At 43.0% G+C, this 12,719-nt stretch overlaps 1 protein-coding gene across 2 annotated transcripts in view; it reads right to left on the reverse strand.

Moving 5' to 3' along the window:
• The window catches only part of POLA1 (DNA polymerase alpha 1, catalytic subunit), a 717,861-nt gene that overhangs the window by 420,837 nt on the left and 284,305 nt on the right, over window positions 1-12,719 (reverse strand). For both annotated transcript variants that reach the window (XM_073616430.1, XM_073616431.1), the window contains exon 27: window positions 1,374-1,406. In XM_073616430.1, coding sequence (XP_073472531.1) covers window positions 1,374-1,406 — 33 coding nt within the window. The remainder of the gene's footprint in view (window positions 1-1,373; window positions 1,407-12,719) is intronic.

The following is a 12,719-nucleotide window of genomic DNA, read 5'->3' on the forward strand; positions in this document are numbered from 1 at the left end:
ACACTTAAAAGCAATAAAAAAAATAAAAATAAAAAATTGACATTTAAAAAAATAAATAAAAACAAAATGGCCCTTTAACAGCTGTGGGCGGAAGTGACTTTTTGACGTTGATTCCGCCCTGCATTGTTATGGAGACGGGTGGGGGCCATCTTCCCCTTACTCGTCTCCATGCCCAACCAGGGTGAAGATCCGATCGCCTCCGCCGACGGTTCCGGTAAGTGGCGGAGGGAGGGCCCCTCTCCCGCCGGCCGATAAAAGTGATCTTGCGGCGAAGCCACTCTTATCGGAAACCAGACCGCCGGCCAAGGAAGAGGATACCAGGGTAATGGTAGCTAACTGCTGTCATAACAACGATATCCCCCTTTAAAGTAAGGACGTATATCAGCATGCGGCGGTCCTGAAGTGGTTAAAGGTGGAAAAGTTCTGAAATCACCTTGGTCTCTTTTTTTACATCACAGAAACCTGACATTTCAACTGGGGTGTGTTTAGACTTTATATCTACTGCATGCATTTATCTTTTTCACGGCAAGCAGTTTCTGGCACGGAAAAGACCTAGAACTGCTAAACTATTTGTAACCATTTCAAACACTGCTACTTTTAGGCGTGTGCATTAATCAGCAACTAAAGAATATATAAACTGCAGAACACCTGGACAAGCATCATCTCCATAGGAACACAAGAACATCTACAACTATCAATCTTTTTTTTAAACTAGTACAACACAACAACAATTGTGCCCTGCCAATTCTTTATCTAAGTCTATTGAACAGTCAAGTAGGTATACACCCACCAAGCTAGAAAAAAAAATCTTTTAAATATAGTACAGCATGAGAATAGACATCTCAACATATGTCTGAAAGGTACAAATAAATACAAATAATAATGAAAAAAAAAACAATTGATCTTTCTGTCGAGAAGTTAACTGTCAGGCGTTAAGCCCCAGACAAAGTGCATATTTTACGCTCAGAATAGTATATAAGCTGAAACTATTTAACTGAAGATGAAGGGAGCCAGAAAAACAATCATAATAAACACAACACTGCAGCTCATACAATATAGCGGAGCTGCAAGTAAACTCTAATTAACACTGTTGCTAATTTGCTGGAAAGACTCGCATTTAGGCTTCAAGCAGCGCTCCATCATATCTGTGTTAGAGAAAGAATGAAGCTATAATCCATTAGGAAGGATTACATTGGTAAATAGGCATCAGAAGAGAACTGCTTTCCGGCTTGTTTGGGTTACAGTTTTGTAATGCACAACAACTTCGCCAGGTGCGGCCTTTTTTGTTTTCTGTGTTTGTTTTTGTCAGCAGATTAAAAAGAAAAAAGGCAGGCAAAGAAAACAAAACTACACATAGCAGGCAATACACTTACCTTCTGTACCATCTCCTTGGTATGCAGCAAAATCTAGGAGGCACAAAGAGATAACGTTAGGGAAATGGTCATTTACCGCACTGTTTATGAACCGTAAAATAAGAGGTTATATACCATATATGTACATTAACTAAAGATTAAAAAAAACTGCTACCAAATCCAAAGCTCAGAGACCAAGTAAATATTACAGACCCAGCTGACAATGTCATATTATTAAAGCAAAACTACACTGATTCTGAGCACCACAAACGCTACATTTTTAAGGGATAAGTACACCCAAAAAATAATAAGAAATATAAGACAATGTCCCGCTACTAGTGATAAAAAATATGCATAAAATAAAATGGTAAAGCCGCTAGCATAAACAGTATAGTGGACTGCACAAATCAGCAAAAAATATATAAATGCCCCAGTTGAAGGACTTTTGTACGAAACATGTCAGGTTGCTGAGCCTTTGTGCATTTTGACACCACGCAATTCTGTTTTTTAACCCTTTGGGTGATCACTCTTTGTACCCACCTGACCAGGTGGATTGTACTGTTGAGCTTTGGATTTTTTAAATAAATTTATATTTTTTGTATTCACGCACTACGTGGAGGCCCTTTTCTTCTCTACGTTTTTTTCATGGTCTGATGTGATACCATTGGGACTTCGCACATTTTATGAATTGTGACCATCATTTGGGAGTTCGAGTCCGCTGTCCTGAGGGTTCTAACTACACCATTTGTCTACTACGGCCTTTGGATGAAAATATGGAGGGTATTTCCACACCAGCTCCTTCCATCAAACACCTGCTGTACTGTTGAATCCAATCTCCTGATCGACCCACCACCGTATGGTGAGTGTGTCCACTCCTCGTGGTAAGCGTACCCATCTCTTCAATTATTTCCATCTTGATGCTGTATATTATCCTATGAAGAGATCATTCCCGACAGAGATAGTGGTTGATTATCATCTACATACAACTTTTACACTTGGGACTTTATTTTATTCACTGAAGACATTTTTTTGTTTATCACGGACAGTTTTTGTTGCATATGAAATTTTTTTTTCTTCTTCTTCTTTTGTTGTTTTATATGGACATTTCATCTACTTGTGACAAAGCTTTTAAATTAGTTTTTGTTTTAATTGTTCACGCTGGTGTCTGACTTATAAGTCAAAGCCAGCTTTATATTCACATTGCAAGTGACACTACACTTCCGCACTTTATTTTATATTAGCGCTGCATTTATATATATATATATTTTTTACAAAAAATAATAAATGCACATATTTTTGGAGGTAAAAATATGTGCATTTATTACAATATTCTTTTACACTGCAGACTGTAAATCATTGCACCCATGATGAGCAGATAGTGGGTGCAACACAAGGATCCTGCAGACTCAGTCAGCTGTCTGCTTGTACCTCCCATATGGGCATACAATTACTGAACTGCAGGTAGAATCAATGAACCAGCACTCACCAGTGCCCTTGCAGTTCATTAACTACCAGCCGGACTGGCGGCGGGAGGTGGATGTGTAGGATCATGTTACACCATAAATATGGGTGTAATATGCAACTTGCGACTAAAAGGTGAATGTATCCTTTAACCACTTGCTTACTGGGCACCTAATCCCCCCCCCCCTCCTGCCCAGACCAATTTTCAGCTTTTAGCGTTGTCACTCTTTGAAAATGAAATTTTTATCTTTTTTCCCCACAAATAGAGCTTTCTTTTGGTGGTATTTGATCACCTCTGGGTTTATTTTTTGTTTAAATAAAAAAAAAAGAAAAAACTGTTTTATATTTTGTTAATACATTTTGCAAACAGGTAATTTTTCTCCTTCATTGATGTATGCTGATGAGGCTGCACTGATGGGCACCCATAGGCTGCATTGATAGGCACTGATAAGGTGGCACTGAAGGGCACTAATAGGTGGCAGTGATGGGCACTGGTAGGTGACACTGATAGGCAGCATTGATGGGTGGCACTGATTCGTTGCACTGTGGGCACTGATAAGTGGCACTGGCAGGTGGTACTGGTGGGCACAGATGAGGCAACTTTGCCTCTTCCTCTTTGGGACCGATGTCCCTTCAACAGAAGTAGGTAATCTTTTTTTTTCTCCTCGCGTTATCAGTGCGAGAAGAAAAGAAAAAAGGATTACCGATCTTCTGTTTACATCACGTGATCAGCTGACAGCTGATCATGTGGTAAGGGGCCAAGATCAACCCCTTACTCCGATCTGTGATCACCCAGGTCTCACTGACTCAGTGATCACAGCCCGCGCCCTGCAGGAGGCGCGCGGGGAGCGTGCTAAGGGGAGGATGTCTATTGATAGCCTCCCGGCAAAGTAGATCCGCGCTGTAGCCGTCATTCGGCTACAGTGCGGATCTGAAGGTGTTAATATACAAAGCAGACTTACCCATCCATCAATTCCTATGGTTTGATAAAGGGGCCCTGCTGAATGCCCTGAAACATGTAGCCACATCCCCCTCCACTTCCTGTCACCACCCAGCCGAGAGAAGTGCTGTTTGGAGCCGCAGCCATCTTACCACTACTGGAAGCATCTGATGCTTATGTTCCAGCCTGAAGCCTGACCACTGTACTTCCATCAAGAACCCTGCTTCATGCAGGTGTCCTATCGAAATGAGTCCCCCTTTAGACAGTGTCCGCCCTGTAGTGCGCAGGCGCTGAGAAGACTCTGAAAATATCCGAACATCAACAGCTGATCGTGAGCTCTACACGGCTCATGCACACTTAATACCACATTCTGTCACACACTCCTGATGCTCCTACAAGTTTGCAAGGGGCGGTGTGCCTACACAATGCCCACAGCTGGGGTGGAGATAAGGGCGGGTACTTCAATTTTACAATATATGTTAACCCCTTCACTACAGTACAGGGCAAACATCCGCCCATTTCACAAATCCACCCCCTCGAGCATCGGGAGCGTGTAACAGAATGTCATATTCATTGCGCAGGTGCCTTGTAAACCTCATGATCAGCTGTTCTTCTGAGACTTTCTGCGTCTCCTTTGTCCTCCGTAATGCGCAAGCGCTGCGCCTGCGCAGTACGGGGTGGACACTATCTGATGGGGGGGCACTTCTCGTCAGAACACAGGCACAAAGGTGTGCTTAGCTGAGAAAAACCCTCCTCCATTCTTGAAGACTACTGAGATGCTTGGCATTATTTGCCAAGGCCTGAAACCAGGAAGTACCGTATTTATCGGCGTATAACACGCACATTCATTTTAAGAGGGAAGTTTCGGGGGGGGGGGGGGGGGATGTAAATACTTTGAACAAAATAAGGGTCAGTGCCCATCTGCAGCCTCATCATTGCCATCAATGCAGCAGCCTCACCATTGCCATCAGTGCAGCCTGATCGATACACATCTTCAGCCTAGAGGGGACGGGACAAGCGCCGACAGATTACATACAGTGAGAATCTCCTATGATAGACAGAACAGTGGGCCAATGGCGGCCCAGGAGACTGGACTTCCTATTACAGAGGCCGCCAAGTAAACAGGAGATTTTCACTGTATGTAATCTGATGGCGCTCATCCCGCCCCCCCTCCCTGTCCCCTCCGAGGCAGCTAAAAATGAAGTATTAGCGTATAACACACGCACGCTATTTGCACCCGATTGTCATGGTGAAAAAGTGAGTGTTATACGCCAATACAGTAACTAAAATTTTTTTTTAAAAAGTTAAAGTAGATATGGAAAGTAGATCATATTTACTTTTTAACCTTTTTTGTTTTTCTTTTTCCAATTTACTAATGCTTAGGATTAAAAGTAGTCAATGTCGGTTGAAAGAGTGAAGTTTTGCTTTAACCACATGCCGACCAGGCCATAGCCGAAATACGGCTGCAGCGTGGTCAGCTTATTCTGGGAGGACGTCCATGGATGTCCTCCCAGAATCCTGCTTCCGCACGCCAGGCGCGTGACCGCTGGGTCCTGCATCACGGATCACGGTAAATGGCAGCTGATAGCGGCCGTTTACCACGTGATCGCTCCGTCAAATGACAGAGCAATCACTTCTAAACAAACCGGCGTCACATCTGGTTCTTCTCTCCCCTCCCCGTACCTATTGGTACAGTGCGAGGAGAGGGGGAGAGATCAAGTGCTGCAGCACTGTGGGCTGGATGTGTAGTGCCCACAGCGCTGCTCTGTGCCCAATCCAGCCAACCATGCTCACAGAAGTACGCATCCATCCATCCCATCCGTAATCATCCCCCCATACTCGGCAGTACTCATCCCCCCATACTCGGCAGTACTCATCCCCCCATACTCGGCAATACTCATCCCCCCATACTCGGCAATACTCATCCCCCCATACTCGGCAATACTCATCCCCCCATACTCGGCAATACTCATCCCCCCATACTCGGCAATACTCATCCCCCCATACTCGGCAATACTCATCCCCCCATACTCGGCAATACTCATCCCCCCATACTCGGCAATACTCATCCCCCCATACTCGGCAATACTCATCCCCCCATACTCGGCAATACTCATCCCCCCATACTCGGCAATACTCATCCCCCCATACTCGGCAATACTCATCCCCCCATACTCGGCAATACTCATCCCCCCATACTCGGCAATACTCATCCCCCCATACTCGGCAATACTCATCCCCCCATACTCGGCAATACTCATCCCCCCATACTCGGCAATACTCATCCCCCCATACTCGGCAATACTCATCCCCCCATACTCGGCAATACTCATCCCCCCATACTCGGCAATACTCATCCCCCCATACTCGGCAATACTCATCCCCCCATACTCGGCAATACTCATCCCCCCATACTCGGCAATACTCATCCCCCCATACTCGGCAATACTCATCCCCCCATACTCGGCAATACTCATCCCCCCATACTCGGCAATACTCATCCCCCCATACTCGGCAATACTCATCCCCCCATACTCGGCAATACTCATCCCCCCATACTCGGCAATACTCATCCCCCCATACTCGGCAATACTCATCCCCCCATACTCGGCAATACTCATCCCCCCATACTCGGCAATACTCATCCCCCCATACTCGGCAATACTCATCCCCCCATACTCGGCAATACTCATCCCCCCATACTCGGCAATACTCATCCCCCCATACTCGGCAATACTCATCCCCCCATACTCGGCAATACTCATCCCCCCATACTCGGCAATACTCATCCCCCCATACTCGGCAATACTCATCCCCCCATACTCGGCAATACTCATCCCCCCATACTCGGCAATACTCATCCCCCCATACTCAGCAATACTCATCCCCCCATACTCAGCAATACTCATCCCCCCATACTCAGCAATACTCATCCCCCCATACTCAGCAATACTCATCCCCCCATACTCAGCAATACTCATCCCCCCATACTCAGCAATACTCATCCCCCCATACTCAGCAATACTCATCCCCCCATACTCAGCAATACTCATCCCCCCATACTCAGCAATACTCATCCCCCCATACCCAGCAATACTCATCCACCCATACCCATCCACCCATACCCAGCAATACTCATCCACCCATATCCATCCACCCATACCCAGCAATACTCATCCACCCATACCCAACCACCCATACCCAGCAATACTCATCCACCCATAACCAGCAATACTCACCCACCCATACCCAGCAATACTCACCCACCCATACCCAGCAATACTCACCCACCCATACCCATCCACCCATACCCAGCAATACTCACCCACCCATACCCATCCACCCATACCCAGCAATACTCACCCACCCATACCCAGCAATACTCACCCACCCATACCCAGCAATACTCACCCACCCATACTCAGCAATACTCACCCACCCATACTCAGCAATACTAATCCATCCATGCTCAGCCACCTATACTCAGCCATACTCAGCCATCCATACTCAGCCATACCCACCCAGCCACCCACATTCATGGCTCAACCATCCCCATCCACAGCTTATCCATGCCACATTAGTTCACATCCATGCCACTACAGTGCCTCAAAGTGTAATATGTAGTCAAATTAGATTTGACATTTATGCCCCTAGAACACCCGATGGTGCTCCCTGCATGTTGGACCTCTCTATGCGGCCTGGCTGTGTAAAAGTCTCATACATGGGATATCGCCGTACTCAGGAGGAGTAGGAGAATCTATTTTGGGGTGTAATTTTTGCCATGTACATGCTATGTGTTAGAAATATTGTATAAATTGACAACTTTGTGTAGAAAAAAAAGTTTATTTTCTTTCCACATTTTCCAAAAAGTTATAGAAAAAAAATTACGTGTTCAAAAGACTCGATATGCCTCACAGATTATACGTTGGGTTGTTTACTTTCCAAAATGGGGTCATTTTTGGGCATTTCCATTGTCCTGGTGCTCCAGGACCTTCAAACGTGTAAGAGGTAGTCAAGAAATTAGATGTGTAATTTATGCCCCTAGAAAGCCTGATGGCGCTCCTTCAATGTTGAGCCTCTGTATGTGGTCACGCTATGTAAGTCTCACACATGTGGTATCGCCATACTCAGTAGTAGAATGTATTTTGAGGTGTAACTTGCGGTATGCATATGCTGTGTGTGAGAAATAACCTGATGACACTTTTGTGAAAGGAAAAAAAAAAAAAAAAAGGAAAAAAAAAAAATCTTGATTTTGCAAAGAATTGTGGGAAAAAATTACAACTTCAAAAAACTCGCCATGCCTCTTTCTAAATACCTTGGAATGTTTACTTTCCAAAAAGGGGTCATTTGGGGGGTATTTGTACTCTCCCGGGTTGTTAGGGTCTCAAGAAATGAAGCCGTCAGTACTTCAGGTGTGATCAATTTTCAGTGATTGGCACCATAGTTTGTAGACTCTCTAACTTTCACAAAGACCAAATAATATACACTGATATGGATTATTTTTACCAAAGATGTAGCAGTATAAAATTTGGCCAAAATTTATGAAGAAAAATTCTTAATTAGCAAAATTTTATAACAGACAATGAAAAAAATTTTTTTTTTTTTTTACACAATTTTCTGTCTTTTTTCATTTATAGCAAAAAAAGAAAAAAACAGCGGTGATGCTGGGTGAAAGCTCTATTTGTGTGAAAAAAAGAACAAACATTTCATATGGGTACAGTGTTGCATGACTGAGTAATCGTCATTCAAAGTGTGAGAGCGCTGAAAGCTGAAATTGGTCTGGTTAGGAAGGGGGTTTAAGTGCCCAGTTGTCAAGTGGTTCTAAAGGCTCTAGTTTTTTTACCCTAATGCATTCTATGTATTAAAGTGGTTGTAAATGTATAACACCAATCAGGCTTGCTTTTCTCCTGTAAAAGGCAGGAAACCTGAAAAGTCAATAGCACATTTGATTAAGAATTTTGATCCTCACATACAGCTACACCAATTTGAGGCTGCCTGGACAGGTCTGAAAACAATACCCAAAACGCAGAAGAATGATGGGACATGTCTCCTTGTCCTAAGGTGGTTCTAAAGCCTTAGGCTGCATTCACACCTGAGCATTTTCAGCTCATAAAAACGCTCGTAAAACGCCTAAAAAACGCCCAACAAGAAAAATCCCATTCATTTCAGTGGCACCTGTTCACATCTGAGCGTTTTGTCACCTGGAGCAAAATGTCTGAAAAACACCCTCAGCTCAAAAAAGAACATGCGCTTCTTTGGGGCAGATTACAGGCGTTTTTCTGCCTTTTACATTGGTGACCTTAACAAAATCGCGGCAAAAACACGCGACTTTGAAACGCTCAGGTGTGAATGCAGCCTTAAGGTTTTTTTACCTTTTTAGCATTCTCTGCATTAAAAGAATATTGTAATAAAAAAAAACAAAAAAAAAAAAAAAACAAACAAACCTGTGTCAAGAATCCCCCCCAGCCCCTCTTCATACCTCCCTGAGCCCAATCTTGATCCAGTGCATGAGAGCAGCATCTCTCTACCTCCTCAAAGTGAAGATAGGTAGCAGCAACAGCCATTGGGTCCTGGTGCTGTCAATCAAATCCTATGACAGTGAGTGGGGGGTGGTGCAAAGCACCTCTGTCTATGTAGGCAGGCAGCTGGGTTTTACTGCAAGCCCGCATGAGTTCCCCTTCCCCCAAGGGAAGCAGGTTGCTTCAGAGGTACTTGGGAAGGTGGGAGGGGCCAGGAGCGCCAGCTGGGGACCCAAGAAGAGGCAGATCGGGAAACCATTGCACAGAGCAGGTAACCATAACATGTTATTTCAAAAGAAATAAAATACAAGGTTTACAATCACTTTAAAATTATCCCAACGCCTAAATTTATGTAATTTGCCCAGACCCTCCTAACTGCTAGAATCTCGAATATGCTATTCTCCTACATCCTGGTTTAATACTTCCGAATTGCATAGCCGGCAACAAAAGCACGTTGTAAACTAGCGTCAGGCTCTATAAAGTCACTAACCTTTAACACAAAGCGCTAAAGTCAAAGAATCAGCAAAACGACCAGGAAAAAATGCTCCAAAGGGAGATGTCAGCAATGGCGGCCTATGTAAGTTCTCTCATGACAGGGGTACTTTCAGCTTTTACTTGCACTAGACACTGATGTACTTTTGTGAAATAACATTTTATGTGCAGATACAAGATCTATTATCCGTCATAAACCAGATGAACAGAGCTTTATGATGCCATTTTGTTTTGGAAAAGGACAAGGAGTTTGAGAGCCTAATGGTACATAAACCATGCCATGAATGTATTACTCAAACAGTTAAATTTCAATAAACCACTGATAAAAAGGGGGAAAAAAAACTGCCAATACAACAATTAAACACAATTAAACCTGCAGGTGGTGAACCAATGATCACAAAGCTAAGGGGTGCACAAAAATGTAGGCAGCTGAAGCGCAAACTTTGAGGGAAAGCACAGGGAGGTGGGCGATGGATATAAAGCGCAACGTGCTTCTATTCAGAGGACGGGAAACACAACTGTAAATGATAGCACAGCTGCCACTAAAGAACTCAAACAAAGGAAATGTAGATAATTGTCTAATAAGAATTTCATAAAACATTTAACCAGAAACAAACATTTTCTTCCTATTTGTTCTCATTTAAATCTCTTGTAGTCTTCTTGCCACAAGTGCCTTCTATAAAATATATACGTCACCCTTATTAGTAGGTAGGCTTTTAGTATTTCCTCTGTCTAATTTGAAGTATTGTTACTTGCTGGATGTTGCACAGATTGATTTATTCAAGAGAACCATATGGGACTGATTGCAAAACAAATCATCACATTCAAAACTATTTGTGCTCTCACAAATACCAACATTGTGCCATTTACTCTATTGTTTGGCTTTGTGATGCCAGATCCACAATTGAAAAGCTTCTTTCTTACATCAAATCCAAAAACACAGTGTGCAATAAAGCACAATGAGGTGAGGCAGGGTCTGCTTCATGTAATATTGCTGGGGCTCCCATTCTGTCCATGCAGTGAGACTACAGTTCAGGCACAGGCTTAATTTGACAGTGTAATTATTTTGTTTGCTTGCACTCATTAGCTATACACACAGCTTGGTGATGGCAATATGTAAAGGCCAAACCAAGACAGTATCTTGGCTATTTATAAAACCAATCTGGACGAATACCAGGCAACGCCATAGATTACGCAAAATAAATCAACAAAACCCAAGACGTTAGAAAAACAAAAAACACAACTGCTGCTTTTTTTTTTTTTTTTTTTTTTTGGAAAAGGATGATTTCTTGGCCAATTTTATAAAAGTGCAATCTGCAAATGGTACAAAAAACAAAACCGGCAGTACTAAAGTGAATAAAATCTGTAAAAGGGATAGAGCTGTTGGGAGCTACAGGTATCCAATTTAAATACTACAGTAGTTATTCACACGTTAATTTTCTAAATATACAAAAATCAAAGAAATACCACCCCTAAAGACAAATCTATGCAGATTTAAAGGAGACAAATAAATTCAGCTCTGTAAACATAAATATTTTTTTTAATGTACTTTAAGTACAGGCATATATGTACCCTAATTTCACCCGGTATCAGCCTCTTGCAATCCCTGTACAGGGGGGGGCTGGAGTGTGAAATGAACAATCACAAGGCGCCCATCGGTTTATATGCTGACAAGCAGCATGCTGATACAGGAGAGAGCAGTGTGACCAAGATGAGCTCATCACTGTATTGATTCTGCTTTCTCTATCCTTTAACTGGCTGGGGCGAGTCTAGGACAATCTGGAGAATATGAGCTTAATGATGGTGGTCGTCAGACTGAAGACATAGCAGCAAAAAATAATGTAGAGCAGAGGAAACCTCTGGGTTGATATGGGAATACTGCAGCAACAAATGGATTTGTTATTTTATCTTTTAATGGGCCATTTATTTTATCTTGTCATTTTTTGCTGGCGTTATACTTTAAATCAACAAATTATTTGCCAACATTTAAAGTAATTACTGTGACAAAAATAAAAAAAAAGAAAGACAAAAAAAGGGGGCTCTGTGCTCGACACCACCCAATCCCATTTGCAATGTATAAATACCACTCAAAACATTACCAGAAACCTTTTATTAAAAAATTCATGCAAATAAATTACACGTCTTCACTATAGTGTCCACTATATCTATAAATGTCGTCAGGAATTCCAATGTGTAAAGTTCTTTAGTGCTTTTTGCACCAGTGCTCCCTCACCATAAGATTTTCCACACCCAGTGCTCACCAAGACCCCTTTCACACTGAGGCGCTTTTCAGGCTTTCACGCTAAAAAAAGAGCCTGAAAAGCTCACGAAAACCTATTTCCATTAAAATCAATGAATGCTTTCACACTGGGGCAGTGAGCTGGCAGGGTGGTCAAAAAATACCCCTCTCCATTGAAATGAATAGAAAGCTCTTCAAAAGCGCCTGAAAAGCTCTTCAAAAGCACTAAGTGTTTTACTGGCAGTTTAGAAGCGCCTCGGTGTGAAAGGGAAATAAAATACTCGCCAGGCCAATGTGAACTCTGTATGCAAAAAGATGGTCAATAAGTGCTTGGAGGTCCTTTGCAATCCTCACGATGACCAGGTCTCTGTATTAGAGGTCAAATGGGCTAGGAGCAAACGCCATTTTGTGTGTGGAGCTAAGAAGTGAGTAAAACTACTAAAGGTGGTCTCCAGTGGAGTGGAGGACTTCACTGCTGATACAAAGACCTGGGCATCGTGAGGACTGAAAGATCTCAAGGCAAACGCACTTATTGATCACCTTATTGCATAAAGAGGCCACGTTGGTCTGGTGAGTGTTTTATCTGCAAGTGAGCACCTGGTGTGAAAAATCTTCTTAGGCCTCTTTCACACGATACTCCTGTTTGAGTATCTATTTTTTCAGGTTATTGTTAAGGGTGGGTTATTGTTTAAGCTTGGAGGGGAGGGGTGTTATTG

This window comes from Aquarana catesbeiana, linkage group LG02 (genome assembly GCF_042186555.1).
Source record: "Aquarana catesbeiana isolate 2022-GZ linkage group LG02, ASM4218655v1, whole genome shotgun sequence".
Lineage (NCBI taxonomy): Eukaryota > Metazoa > Chordata > Amphibia > Anura > Ranidae > Aquarana > Aquarana catesbeiana.